Here is a 14,475-nt window from a genome sequence, read left to right on the forward strand (position 1 = left end):
TTCAATGAAGAACCTTAGTAGTCCAAAACAAGAAATGGAAAGAAGTTTATTTCTTTCTTTCTTTTAAGTTTTAAGTAAAGTTTCTTTCTCTCTTCCGTTTTCCCTTATTTAGAAAATATAAATTTGAAGGTTAAATTGGGGTTTTTTTAATTAAAAAAAAAGTTACAAAAAAAAAAGTAAAAAAAAAAAGAGTTCCGTTGGTAACTATTTAAAAAGGATTTAGAGGGAATGAAACCATAGTGACCACCTACCTAAGATTTAATATCCTAGCACAAGATGGAAGATCGAATTTCTATAAGTTGTTTAATCGTTGAACTATGTTCCGGGCGTAAATAATAGAAGTTGAAATCGGGAAGTTGTGGTTAAAAATAAAATTGGAAAAGCAGTTTGCCGTTAAAAAAATTATTATGTCTATTAATGTAAATAAATTATATGTATTTCTATATAAGTAAATATTAAGGATGAAATAATAGAAGTTGATGCTACAATTTCAGATTTTAAAATCGGCCACGGATGCTTTTCACGTGGAGCAGTGAATTATTCGAGAAGTTGGCGGGGCCCACCTGAAATACTAAGCCATTTTTGCTTCTTCCATATTTCTCAATGATTTCCACGTGGCTTGCTTGATGAAAAGGAATAGGTCACGTAATTATAAATAAAAAAAAAGGAAAAAAGCTAGATTTTTAGTTTTCCATAAATAATTAAAATGATCCTCAATAATTCGAATTTAAATGCATTGTTGCTTGTTTTTCTTATTTTACTTTTGAGAAAAGTACATAAAACGAAGCAAAACAAAATTAGAATGCAAGGTTGCTTGTTACTTCCGTCAAGAACAAAAAAAACTATCTATACAACAAAATTTATGGATAAATACATTTTTTTGGTTGAATATTCATGTTTCAAAAGTATAAGGATCGAAATAAATATTTCGAAAATATAAATATAAAAATGAACAAAATTTCAAAATAAATATTTTAAAAATATATGGATTAAAATAAACTAAACGTAAGATTTAAACTATTTTTTAAAACTTAATTAAAATTTTGGAATACATTAAGTGTAAAATCAATAAGACTAAATTGAGGTGGTCTTATATTTTAATATTAACTAACAAGTTAATTGCATTAATTAATACATACAAAATAAAATTGAAATTTCAACAATTACAAAGTAATACGATTATTAGTACAAAATTAGAAACATAAACATAACTCTAATTAGGACATTTATCTACGAGCAAAAGATCCAAATTTCAAAATCCACCGTGGTACTAAAATAAAAAATATGGATAATAAATTAAAATAAAAATAACAAAATAATATTTTTACCTAAAAAAAATTAGCAACATAAACTTTTCAAAATGGAAGAATTATTAGATACAAAACCTTGAGAATTTCGGACACGGTAGCCGTGAAAAGATCACCAAAGACCAAAGTTGAAGAACTTGAGCTCGGAAGTTGTGATTTGGGCATCGAATATTTATATGTCTCTTCCGTTGGAATTGTAGCATCACCACCCACCGCTTCACGTGTCGCTGTTGCAGAAAATCTTTACCGTTCCGATTCGATTCCTCTGTTCTTCCGTCGCCCCTCCACTTTTCAAACTCCTACCTCGATCTTCCTCCATTTCCGTCCACGATGCAGTACAAGAACTTGGGGAGGTCCGGGTTGAAGGTGAGCCAGCTATCCTACGGGGCTTGGGTCAGCTTCGGAAACCAGCTCGATGTGCGGGAGGCCAAATCTCTTCTCCAGTGTTGCCGTGACCATGGCGTCAATTTCTTCGACAACGCCGAAGTCTACGCCAATGGCCGGGCCGAGGAGATCATGGGCCAGGCCATTCGGGAGCTCGGATGGAAGCGCTCCGACATCGTCGTCTCCACCAAGATCTTCTGGGGCGGTTCCGGTCCCAATGACAAGGGCCTCTCCAGGAAGCACATCGTTGAAGGTACCAAGGCTTCGCTCAAGCGATTGGATATGGATTACGTCGATCTTATCTACTGTCACCGCCCGGACTCCTCCACGCCGATCGAGGAGACGGTGAGGGCCATGAATCATGTGATTGATAAGGGATGGGCGTTTTATTGGGGAACCAGTGAGTGGTCCGCTCAGCAGATCACGGAGGCTTGGGGAGTCGCCGATCGATTGGATTTGGTTGGCCCGATCGTGGAGCAGCCCGAGTATAATTTGTTATCTCGGCATAAGGTATGTGCCTCCATTCGCAGCTACTCGATTGTTTCCTGTTGTGTTCTTAGATCGTACAAATAGAGTTTTCGATTGAGGGTTTCTGTAATTGGTTGCCAATGGAACTGTGTATATAGTTTCTTCTCTGATTGATTGACTGGGGGGATCTTGATGGGCTAGATATATAATTTTGTCCTTTATCTATGTTCTTTTCCAATTTCATTTTGATCTTTTAAAAGTTTCATTCCGTTTTTTTTTTCATTCAAAACTTTAGTTCGAGTAAATATTAAAGAAACAACTATGCGGAGATTGAAAAATAGTACTATTTTCCAACAAGGTGATTGGTTGGTAGTGTAGCACTAGCAGTACTTTTAATGGATAGATTTTCTATATGAGTAGCACATTTCAGGTTGGGTTATATAGAATGTGTAGGTGTTTCAATCTTTTTAGTGGGTTTGTCTAGCTCATTAAATTAAGATGGGAGGAATCCTCAAATCAATTAATAAAATGTCTAACTCATTACTTCCTTTTATTAACAGTAGAGATTTTATTGAAAATATTTAATATGTAGAAGATGAAATGACAACTTTTAAAGATTAGGGATTAAATTGAAAAGTGGCACATAGATGAAGCTATTAACCATGTACGTTCACTTGTAATAGTATTCTCATTGTTCTCCTCTCCCATTTGAGAACAAGTGGAGGCCTATCTTTAGAAGATTGTCAAATGAGATTTTTTTTGTTGGAACACAGTCTTTAATTTAACTCATGTACGGTTTCATCTGGTGGAAAAATGATTAATTTGTACTCATTTATGTATAGATTCAGACGTGCTGCTAATGTGTGGATGCAGGTCGAGTCCGAGTTCCTCCCTTTATACACCAACTATGGTTTGGGTTTAACAACATGGAGTCCACTGGCATCTGGTGTGCTCACTGGGAAATATAACAAGGGAAGCATACCACCTGATAGCCGATTTGCTTTGGAAAATTACAAGGTAAGATGAATTTGGATTTTACAGTTTGGCATGCTTCCATATGAGTTAGTGAATGTAGTGAATAAGTTATTGGTTAATCGGTTTCTTTTTCCAATTTTAACGTCTGCAAGTGACCTCCTCCCTAGTGATTAAAGAACTTAGTGTTGTTTACTTTATCCAACAATGAGAACATGGTAACTAAGCCTCTTATTCTGCATGTTTGTAGAATCTTGCAAACCGATCATTGGTTGATGACGTGTTGAGAAAGGTCAATGGGTTGAAACCAATTGCAGACGAGCTAGGTGTGCCATTGTCGCAGCTAGCAATTGCGTGGTGTGCTGCAAATCCTAATGTCTCATCAGTCATTACTGGTGCAACGAAAGAATCTCAGGTAAGTTTTATGAGCTTTTTGGTTTAGAATCTATGCACCCATTACTCCGAGATCTAGTCTTGTCAGCATGTATGGCCAATTCTTTCATTTAATAGGGAAAGATGAAAAGACTGATGCAGGCATCGGTTAAACATGGGTGGACTAATTGGGAGTCTTTCCTTTGGCTCATCGGGTGCACCTAATTGGATTTGTAAGGGATGGCCTTCAAAGAGTGGGCTTGTATGGAAGAGGCTTGTGGAGTGTGCTCTTCTACTACCCATAATATTTCAAAAAAATCTGTTAATCTAACCGGCATCAAACTATACCAATTCACTACAAAACTTTTTAGATATAGGTCTCATATTCTGCTAGTTATTGAGAGATCTTAAAAGGTTGATCTTTTAGCTGTGAGGATATATCTAACCTGATTCAGTGGGATTATCTCTGTTCTCTTGGTTTGGAAGCGTAAATATGCATATCCAAATAGGGGAAATATAATAACAACAATTTTGAATGCCCTTGCATCCAGCCATTGAATTGTAGTTCAATTTCCCATAACGGATTTAGGAACCACACAGTTAAGACTGATAATAGTTGGGCAATATTTAGGGAGCACCTAAAACTAATTAAGTTGGACAATTAAGACTTAATTTAAGGTAGAGAATGTTTGTTCTCATATGTATAAAAAGTTTTGAGATTGTGAGACTTGAAGTTGAGAAGTTTTAAATTGTGCGATTTGTGTTCGGATTGTAGAAACTATAAAGGAATAAGCTATAATAACTGAAGTTTGTGCAACTTGTATTTGGTTGATGAGTTTTATGATCAATAATAGTTAGTTTATAGTATAACAAGCGAGTTTCATAGGCTTTGGTTTGGTTTGGGTCTGTTTATGTAATATGGATTTATACAAGTCGTGGGATTAGCAAAGCTGTAATCTATGATAAACAAATCAACAACATAAGTTTGATTTCTTGACTTCGGGCAACATTAATCTAACTCATGAGCTAAACATCCTCTTAATACCAACCCACCATTGGAACTTTGAGGTTCTTTGTTTGTGTCTATTACGAAGGCTCGACAAACTGTTTTTTGGACGTGTGCAGGTGCAGGAGAACATGAAAGCTGTGGATGTGATCCCGTTGCTAACTCCTGCAGTAATGGAGAAGATCGAGGCTGTTGTTCAAAGCAAGCCAAAGCGTGCAGAGTCATTTAGGTGAAGATAGCACATTATTTAGCAGTTAGCACCGTTGTCTTCTGCGGCTCCCATTTTTCTATGTTGTTTATTGGTGTGTTATGACCTTCATTGTATCTCGTATGTTTGTAATGAACTAGTGGGGGGACTTCATTATTCTGGCCTTTGGTGTGTATGATTTTTAGGGAGGTAAAACAAACAATTCTTAATTATATAAAAACTTGATGAAGTATCGATGGTCGCATGGACCAATGCTTCTGTTTCGTTCAAGCAGGATCCGAAGTATCTGCTTTATCAAGCAGAATGCTTTCGATGGTGGGTTATCGACCCACTCTTAGTGGTCATTAATCCACCCTTAGTAGTAAAAAAAAACGAGTTGTAAATCTAAATAGCTGTGGTTCTTGTTATTGGCTTGAACCGTAGGTGGTTCAAACGAACGAGTTGTTCGTGTGGTTGCTCGAACGAACGAGTTGTTTGTGTGGTTCTTGTTATTGGCTCGAATCGTAGGTGGCTCAATAGATCGGGTTGGAAATCTAAATCTAAATATGTTTGAAGTGGCTCATATGTAAGACGTTAAGGGTGTGTTTTCGCATGATGCTTTTAACTACTTGAATATGGTAAAAATTAACTTTTGGAAATTTTAAAATGCTTTAAATTGCTTCCAACTCGGAAAGGGGAAGTATTGAATTAGCATCTCTTTATTAAAATATCATATTGATCTATTTATTTTATTTATTCTGTTTTGTTTTATTACTTCTTAAATTTCAAATTTAGTCTGTTGTACCTTGAATAAATCTAACAGGTTATTAATGGCTTGATAAGTTGAACATAGATAACTCTTAATGTGATATGTTTATTTGATAGATACATCTCATAAGTAGAATAAAAAAAATGTTATACATTTTCTAAAGATTATTTCACTTAAATTATATCTGTGAACTTTTAGGTCTGTGAGATCTTAGTTTAAAAAATTATTTAATATCTCTATAAACTTTCGGTTTTATGCCTAATAAATCTTTGAGTTATCTATTTTTTTAAATAAATTTATGATTTAATCGATTTTTTTAATTCATAAATTTATTAAACACAAAATTAGAAGTTTAAAATTTTATCGGATAAATTTAACTTTATGTCCAACAAATCTATTGATTTTAAAAAAATAAGAAACAAAATATTAGGAATTTACACCAAATTAACTTATTAGAAAAAATAGATGATGATCATACATGGGTGGAGAGCACGTATTGGCCACTGCCACTGTGTTCCACGTAGGACTGGATTTCCATGGACCTTGCAAAAGTTTGCCATCCACACACACATATATTTATTGGTTTATTATTATAAAATCAAATCATGTGCAGCCTATATTATAATTAAATCCAAATAATTTTGAAGAGTAAAATTTTTACCTATCAACTTCTAGGTCAATAGTAAAAATATATAACACTTTTTTATCAAAGTTGAAAGTTTAAATCTTACTTGTTGTAGTAAAAAATAAAATACAATATTTTTTAAAATTTTCGATTCAATATTATTTTCTTAACATATAATTTTCAAATTCAATTCTTATGAAAATAAAATAAGATAGTTTGTTTTATTATCAATTAATATCTATGTATAATTGCCAACGTCGCTATAGCTCAACAACACAGGTAAGTTTCGAATAAATTCAAGAAACATTTAGCACTATTTTTCAAACATCAAAAACTAAAATGTCCCTTTTAAAATTTTAACGACTAAATGGACAATTAATCCAAACCTCAGGACAAAAAATATATTTTACCATAATCATAACTATTTAGATTAAATTTTTAAAAAGAAAAAATAAAATAAAATTCCTACATGTGTGTTGTCAATATTATTCTTATGTATTAATGTATGCCTAATTCAATTGGTTAATGATCCTTACTCTCGTACCTTGTTATTTTTAAGAGGAAGAAAGATAAATTAAGACATATATCATCGATAGTCGAAAATTCGAAATCTCCGGACTAAAAAAAATAAAATATAAAAAATACATATTAGAAAAGGGTGCGTTGAAAAAAGCGAGAAATTCATAAATTAGTTTGGCGGTTGGGAACTTCCCTCCCTGAGATTTTTGCCGCGTTATTCTGACCATTGTTGTTCTCCTACAACTCCGTTCCTCATTCAACACCTCTCTCTCTCTCTCTCTCTCTCTCTCTCTCTCTCTCTCTCTCTCTCTCTCTCGTTTTCTGAGCTTTTTTCGTTCGTATGCAAGCTTCGCAGAATCCGAAACAGGTACGATTTTGTTGCATTCTGATCGTTTCTAGCTAGGGTACAATTCGTTTCCCGGAGGAGAGAAGAAATTCCCCCAAACACCACGCGCTCTTCTTCATCTCCTGCTTCGTGGAAATTGAGAAGATTAATCGTCGTGAGTGGAATTAGTTTCTATGGTTTTTTCGATACATTTGTTAATTGAAATACTCTGTTTCTATGGTATTTTTTTTGTCTTTTTTTTTTTTTTTTTTTTTTTTTTTACATTTCAACTATTTGCAGCAATATTATTATTTGAGGAACAGTGGTTGTCATCGTGACCAAGACGGGGCATTCTGTAAATTTTGGGGAAACGAAATTAGCGTCTGATGCAGATTATTTGGGGGTTCCAAGTGTAGAATTTGCAGATTTGTGGCCTTTTTGTTTTTGTTGTTGTTGTAATGGAATAGGATAAGGAAAGAGATTTATATTTTGAAGAAGAATTAGAGAAGGTATAGGCATTCGTGCCCAGTGGCTTAAAAGGCCAGAAAATGTTCATATGTTGAACAACTTACCCTTTTGAGACCATGACTAGGGAATTACATCGCGCTTTAAGCCAAAAATATTACATGGAAACACCGAGGGTTGTTTCGGAGGTCCGAATTACATCAGATCAGAGTGTGAGTGATGTTTGTATGCAGACGGGTGAGGTATTTTCCCCCCAATTTATTCGGGATCGAGCTGCTTTAAGAAGATTGTCAGATATTAGTGATGGAGATCAACAGCAGCAAAAGAGATCAGGTCTTGGTTTCAATCCGAGCAATCAAATAGCATATGAGGATCTCAGTGGTATTCTTGGACTCAAGAGGTTGAATTCTGAATGCAGTTCAGAATTATTGTCAATACCAATGACTGTTTATGCAGCTGAAATAGAGAACAAGGTTTATCCTAACAACACAAACAAATATCATTGGGAATATAGTGCTATTGGACAAGCATCAGGTTTACATGCTGATGAAATCAACCGAGGAGTTCAATTCACCCCCACGACGCCAACCTTGTATGCGTTGGAATCACCTCGTTCGTGTTATCCTTGTGGGGCTGGAATGGGAGATTTCTCTGTCACTGTCAAGATTAAATTTCTCTGCAGTTTCGGAGGTAGAATATTACCAAGGCCTAATGATGGGAAGCTTAGATATGTAGGTGGAGAAACACGGATTATATCCATTAGGAAAGACATCTCGTGCGAAGAACTAACGAATAAGACATATGCTATCTGTAAACATCCCCACACTATAAAGTACCAGCTTCCTGGTGAAGATCTTGACTCACTTATCTCTGTCTGTTCTGATGAGGATCTTCATCATATGATAGAGGAATATCATGAGCTGGAGAACACAGAGGGTTCCCAAAGACTTAGAATTTTTCTTATTTCTTCAAATGATTGTTGTGATAGCCCTCCTGGCATTGAAGGAAGGGTAGTTCAACCAAGTGATGTTGACTATCAATATGTTGCGGCTGTGAATGGTATATTAGACCCAAGTCTTCAGAGGAGCTCTAGTGGGCAGAGTTTTACAAGCCAGACTAGCCTAGCGGGAACCATCTCTGATCACAGTCCCAATTTTCGAACAGATGCTTCACATGCTACAGACTTTAGAGATCCCAATATACCAAATTTGGCAGGAATGTTCCCTAGACCTGTTGGTCAATTGTTACCTCCCCTTCAAATCCCACACAAGTCATTTAACCAATCACCTTTGATTTCTCCGGTTACAGTTATGCAAAAAGATTTTAAGAACGTGGATCCAACACTTGCAGAAGATACTAGAAACTTCACTCCAATTGTTTCAGAAAAACGCCTATGTGATACTACAGTTTATTATGTTGATGCAATGGGCCGTCCCAATCATCTTTATCATGGTTCTCCATTGATGAATTACCATCATGACAAATATACAGCGGAAACTGATGAGGCATACAAAGTTCATAATGTTCATTTCCCACGAAGCTCAAGTGAAGATTTTGTGCCTGCACTCAACTGTGGTCGAAGGGGTACACATTCAATAAAAAATATGCTGAACGAAAGGGCAGTTAATTATGAACAGCTATTCTCTGATGCTGAGTACTCGATGCAGTTAAGATCCGGAACCGCCCATATGGGACAAAGAATAATGCATTCACATTCTGAGCCAATACTGCAGGAACAGGATGAAAAGTCGATTCATGGAGCAGGCTTTCCGCTGACCTCAGCTAATGAAATAGATGAATCACCTACACTGGCAATGTCTAGTTCCTTGCAGGATTTGCCAACGATGTGGAAGGAGAGAATTGACAGGGAATTGCGAGATGTTAAATATGAGAAACGTGGAAAGTTGGCGCCTGGTAGTGAGAATGAAAGATTTGATGAATGCAATTTTTATGGAAAAAGGGATAATGTCAAGGGAGGTATTTATCATCTGCAACATGTTGACTACCAACAAAATGGTTGTCTCCCGCAAAATGTACAAAGGCTTGAAGGCAGAATTTCTGCCGAAAGAGGTTTCGAATTAGAAAATTCTGCAGGTACCATGGGTGGCCACTCCCTCATTTACCATGTAGAAACAACTGCTCCAGAGCTGTCCGAGGAGAGCAAATATTCTGTCAAGGATCAACAAGCTACTTCTGATATAGTAAGGAGCCAACCATTGTCTTGCGCATCTTCTGATCTACGACCTCTTACAACTCAAGCTTTGAGCGACAGAAAGATCATAAATCAGGAATCGGTAAGTATATCTCCTTTTTGCAAATAATAATTTTCTTTTAGGCTCCAATTTGTATGAACTAGTTATGTCCTTTTGTTGTTTTCAGAAATGGGATAGTTCTTCTTCAGGTATAGAGGTTTCTCTTATTGAAGAGAACTTTGTAACCTGTAATTACCATAAGGTTGCAGCCCATAGCAGAAAAAAAAGCAACTGTGATGATGCTCTCTTTATCAAATCATCACACTCAGATGAATCCCATGGCAAAAAGGATGAGGAGTTAGCTGTAATAGTTGAAGATGTAACTGATAGTATGCCTCCTGACGTACCCTTAGCTTCAGGAGTTGTCCCACGGGTTGAAAACGAGGTCAGTGATGAATTTTCATCTTCCAGAGGGAATGGTGCTCTAAGTTCCAGTTCCGAAACTGAACGTGAGGTAAACTTTTCCTGTTAATTTCAATTTTTTGTGGCAGTATATCCAGTTCATTCATTTTTAACCCAATAGTCCACTTTTCAGGATGCAGACAGTGTTACTAGTTCAAGGGATGAGTGTATGAGCGAGGCAGCAATAGCTGAAATCGAAGCTGGCATCTATGGCCTGCAGGTTCGGAGCTTCTTTATTACAACCTTTTCGTGTAGATTTAATTTTCATATATTATATAACATTATTTCTTTCGTCAAGTTAAAGTACCTGTAACTTTTTAAATTCAAGTCGACATAGCGGTGACAATTGAGATTTGTAAAATATGCATCATAGTATGGCGTTGTTGTAATACTAGTATTGAGCATTTTCCACAGCTAAATACTAGTATATATAAATGTCATTTAATAACTCTTTCTTGTTCGTCAAAAGAAAACATGTAAGGATGTTGATAAGGATTTTGCAACTGTAGAATAAAGATGATGGTTGTAGTCAAAAGCGACTTGAGTAGAAATTAGGTTACTACCTTCCAAGGGTGTAAACTAGTAGTATATGATGAAGTCTCTTAGATTTCTGCAATCTACGAAAGCTGAAATTATGTTTAACCGATCCATCCGTACGCTGCTATGCAGATTATAAAGGATGCAGATCTTGAAGAACTGCAGGAATTAGGATCTGGGACGTTCGGCACGGTTTATCATGGAAAATGGAGGGGAACAGATGTTGCTATTAAGAGAATAAAAAAGAGTTGCTTCTCGGGCAGTTTTTCAGAGCAAGAACGATTGGTGGGTTCCACATGATTTAAATTTTTTTTTTTAAATATATAACGAATTCCAGTGTTCATGGAAAATTTCATGGAAATTTCATAGAAAATCACTAAATTGTGCCTGCAGTTTCGACGTAAAAGTTGTACCTTCTATTTTCTCAAATGCATTTCAATAATGACTAGACCTATGAACATATTTCCTGCAATCTAATTCCACCCTCCCCCCTGGCCCTCAACTTGGGACCAAAATCTCACTGTTTGCTTAGACTAGAGATTTCTGGAGAGAAGCAAGGATTCTATCGACTCTTCACCATCCAAACGTTCTAGCTTTTTATGGGGTGGTTCCTGATGGACCTGATGGAACGTTGGCAACCGTAACCGAGTATATGGTGAATGGTTCGTTGAGGCATGTCCTTCTAAGGAAGGACAGGTAAGTTTGTCCAACTCCACATTTTGATTCTCTGCTTTATTGTGAAAAATGATTATTGAACTTTCAGTATTCTCTCTGCAGAGTGCTTGATCGTCGGAAAAGGCTTATAATTGCAATGGATGCGGCTTTTGGCATGGAATATTTGCATTTGAAAAACATTGTTCATTTTGATCTGAAGTGTGATAACTTGTTAGTCAACTTGAGGGATCCTGAACGACCAATATGCAAGGTAATTGTTAATATAGCTAATAGCGATCTCACGCACGTATAATATGTCTCCATAACCTGTTGTTCTAATGGACATTTACGCTTGAGATGCTGTTGGATAATTTAAAATTTTTTAAGAATGCAGTTTCCTTTAACTAGTTCAAATTCCTATTTAATGTATGGAGCTCGTCTGGGGTTATTTGCCATCTTTCAGGTTGGAGATTTTGGGTTGTCAAGAATCAAACGCAACACATTTGTTTCAGGAGGCGTCCGTGGAACTCTTCCATGGATGGCTCCAGAATTATTAGATAGTGGCAGTACCAAGGTCTCTGAGAAGGTTAGTAATTTAAAAATGAAGTAAGACCTTTAGTTTGATTTGTTTCATCCGAACCAAGTGGTGTAAATGTTGAATAGATATCGTGTTGGCGAACATAGTTTTATATTAATTAGAAGTGAGAAAGACTTAGTTCTGTATAATATTCTCATTGATATGGAATGTTTTGAGTGTTTTAGATCTAGAGTGAGTAATATCATACTATTATGAAAATATGGAGAGCTTCATTCTCTCAATAAAGAATCTTACCATCATTTCTTTTCTCGATAGGTTGACGTTTTCTCATTCGGTATTGCAATGTGGGAGATTTTGACAGGGGAGGAACCATATGCTAACATGCATTGTGGTGCCATCATTGGTAATTTTCCTTCCTATGTTGCTTTCTCAAAGCCTTCCTAAGAGAGGTCTATATGCCTCACTCTCGTAATTTTCATGAAAATTTCCTTCATCTTTCTTTACTCCTCACTCTTCCCTCCTTGTAATACCCTTCAATGTTATTTCTAATGCATAATTCCCTTTATAAAAAATGACAATAATCTTCAAATTGGACTGAATTTGGAGAATGACTTTTAAGAAGTGAAACGTTTTTAGAAGAAGCCGAATCTTTTGAATAATAATCAAACACTAGAAGAAGTTTGAAAAATGCTTTCAGTTAGTTAAGAGCACTTTTCTGTACCGAACCTAGCCATAGCCTTGCTATTGCAAAACTGTGTGCCACTGGTGAAACAGTGAGTTCTCTCTATGTTGTGCTGAATTGTTCAAAGTTTCAAGCAAGGATCATGGTTGTGCTTAAACTTTGTTTTGCAGGTGGAATTGTAAATAATACTCTTAGACCACCGATCCCGAAACGATGCGATAGCGAATGGAGAAAGTTAATGGAAGAGTGTTGGTCTCCTGAACCTGCAGCAAGGCCATCATTCACAGAGATAACAAATAGACTTCGAAACATGTCGGTAGCTCTCCAGCGAAAGCGCCCAAATGTAGCAACAAGTAGATGAAACAGTACAACATCCTCCTGTAAGTCTCACCATTTCTAGTGAATTGGAAAAACCAAAAAAAAAAAAAAAAAAAACTCAAGCTTAGGCTGTTGTTTGTAATTAATTTAACTGGCTTCCTCCATAGCCAAGATCTAACTTCCATGGAGTTGATATATGCTTCAAAAATCTGTAGATACTGTTAACTGTAATGCTTATAAAATGCATTTGGCTGCAGTTTCATGTGTCTGATGATTCTAAGTTCTAACTTTATGATTATTGTGGATTGGTAGTGCTACTTAGATGGTGGAAAAGCTTGTACTTTTGAGATTACCATGAATTTGGATGTATTGTCTTTTGCACTTGGAAATGTCATATCATTGAGGCATGAATTTATCTAATGTAAGTGTCAAAGACAGCGTTTCGTCGCCAACATAAGTTTCGCGATAATTGGCACCTATCTCTAATCAAAAGGTTATGAGTTTAAATTCTCACCCTCATTTATTGTATTTAAAAAAAGGCAGCATTTCATCAACAAATATTATCAAACACCGGAGATAAAACATAATAAAAATGAAAAATACTTTGGTGCTTATTAGTTAATACCTATCTTTTGCTAACCACTATTAAAATTTCGACAAGAGAAAGAAATGAAAAGAGAGATTTTTTTCGATTCTCAAAAAACTACAGAGCTGTGAATTTTTTATTAGTGGTCGACACGAACATGGGTGCTAATTAGTAATCATTTAAGTATTAGTCATAAAAGTTCTAAGAAGGTAAGTCGGAATGCTTAAATTACATTGATACTTTTTTTTTATCTAACCTATTATTAATGACATGAATTATATGAATGAGTAGATTGAGAAGCCACATTTGATTTTCGATGGTATGAGATTCATAAGCTTCATTTTACTCGACTCATATTTTATGTAGAGGTTGTTTTTCAATTTTTTTTTCTTTATATCCACGAGTGTTCGAATCGGTTTGCGCACATCTCAACTACAATCCCTAAGATAGATGATCATCATTGTTTTGAATCGATACCCTATCAATTAACCCTAACCCTTGAATTAATGAGTCATCCATGATGGTTTAATTTCAATCAAATAAATCATTATCACAAAAACAATTTTAAAATGTTAAGCGTGCAAAACAAAAATTTGAGTTAAATTATAAGTTTCTAAAATTTATCAATTTAGTTCATATATTTGAAAAAGTTTTCAAATATTAAATTTTTAAGTTTATGTCAAATGTTGTTATATTTTTAATAGACACTTTTTTTTTTTTACAGAATTTTTAATAGACACTTAAACTACTCATTTGTGTGTAATAGTATCTAATGTTAAGTTTGGTACTTTAACAAAAACTACCAAACACTTTAATTTGTCCAAAATCAATCCATTGCATAGTCTCTAATTAACAATAACTATGCATTAGATTGACGATAATTAAGATAAGGATCTATTAGACATAAAATATTAAGGTCTATTAAAAAAAATTTATAATGTACAGAGATCATAATAATACAAATTTAAGATTTTATTAACCAAACTTTAAACTAAAAGACTTAATAAATTGACTTTTAATGACCAAAGACTTTATAGTTTATCCTATATTTTATCCAAACTATAATTGACTTTTAAAATCATTTATGAAACTTTAATGGTTGATCAA

At 35.1% G+C, this 14,475-nt stretch overlaps 2 protein-coding genes across 4 annotated transcripts; both read left to right on the plus strand.

Moving 5' to 3' along the window:
- The first annotated feature begins 1,370 nt into the window (after positions 1-1,370).
- Positions 1,371-4,987, plus strand: KAB1 (potassium channel beta subunit 1). Its single transcript, XM_022291335.2, has 4 exons — positions 1,371-2,201; positions 3,033-3,176; positions 3,382-3,546; positions 4,629-4,987. The coding sequence occupies exons 1-4, from the start codon at positions 1,638-1,640 to the stop codon at positions 4,740-4,742; spliced, it is 987 nt and encodes a 328-aa protein (XP_022147027.1). The 5' UTR covers positions 1,371-1,637; the 3' UTR covers positions 4,743-4,987.
- A 1,800-nt stretch (positions 4,988-6,787) lies between these two features.
- On the plus strand, positions 6,788-13,072 carry LOC111015985 (PB1 domain-containing protein tyrosine kinase). 3 transcript variants are annotated; one of them, XM_088124598.1, is made up of 10 exons: positions 6,788-7,109; positions 7,235-9,693; positions 9,779-10,105; positions 10,187-10,273; positions 10,723-10,875; positions 11,123-11,286; positions 11,368-11,515; positions 11,708-11,830; positions 12,098-12,185; positions 12,635-13,072. In XM_088124598.1, the coding sequence occupies exons 2-10, from the start codon at positions 7,519-7,521 to the stop codon at positions 12,823-12,825; spliced, it is 3,456 nt and encodes a 1,151-aa protein (XP_087980724.1). In that variant the 5' UTR covers positions 6,788-7,109; positions 7,235-7,518; the 3' UTR covers positions 12,826-13,072. The 3 variants fall into 3 exon arrangements, with proteins under 3 accessions (XP_087980724.1, XP_087980725.1, XP_087980726.1); XM_088124599.1 differs by having other exon boundaries at positions 6,788-6,976; XM_088124600.1 differs by lacking the exon at positions 12,098-12,185 and having other exon boundaries at positions 12,635-12,778.
- The last annotated feature ends 1,403 nt before the right edge of the window (positions 13,073-14,475 follow it).

Source organism: Momordica charantia (assembly GCF_013281855.1).
Source record: "Momordica charantia cultivar OHB3-1 chromosome 5 unlocalized genomic scaffold, Mcharantia_2.0 BLBB01000005.1, whole genome shotgun sequence".
Taxonomy (NCBI): Eukaryota; Viridiplantae; Streptophyta; class Magnoliopsida; order Cucurbitales; family Cucurbitaceae; genus Momordica; species Momordica charantia.

Excerpts from the sequence above, each read along its gene's own strand:
- KAB1 (XM_022291335.2), top strand. The coding sequence starts at position 1,638 with ATGCAGTACAAGAACTTGGGGAGGTCCGGGTTGAAGGTGAGCCAGCTA. Across the intron at positions 2,202-3,032 it reads ATTTGTTATCTCGGCATAAG|GTCGAGTCCGAGTTCCTCCC; the intron begins GTATGTGCCTCC and ends GTGTGGATGCAG. Across the intron at positions 3,177-3,381 it reads TTGCTTTGGAAAATTACAAG|AATCTTGCAAACCGATCATT; the intron begins GTAAGATGAATT and ends GCATGTTTGTAG.
- LOC111015985 (XM_088124598.1), top strand. The coding sequence starts at position 7,519 with ATGACTAGGGAATTACATCGCGCTTTAAGCCAAAAATATTACATGGAA. Across the intron at positions 9,694-9,778 it reads AGATCATAAATCAGGAATCG|AAATGGGATAGTTCTTCTTC; the intron begins GTAAGTATATCT and ends TGTTGTTTTCAG. Across the intron at positions 10,876-11,122 it reads TTTCAGAGCAAGAACGATTG|ACTAGAGATTTCTGGAGAGA; the intron begins GTGGGTTCCACA and ends CTGTTTGCTTAG.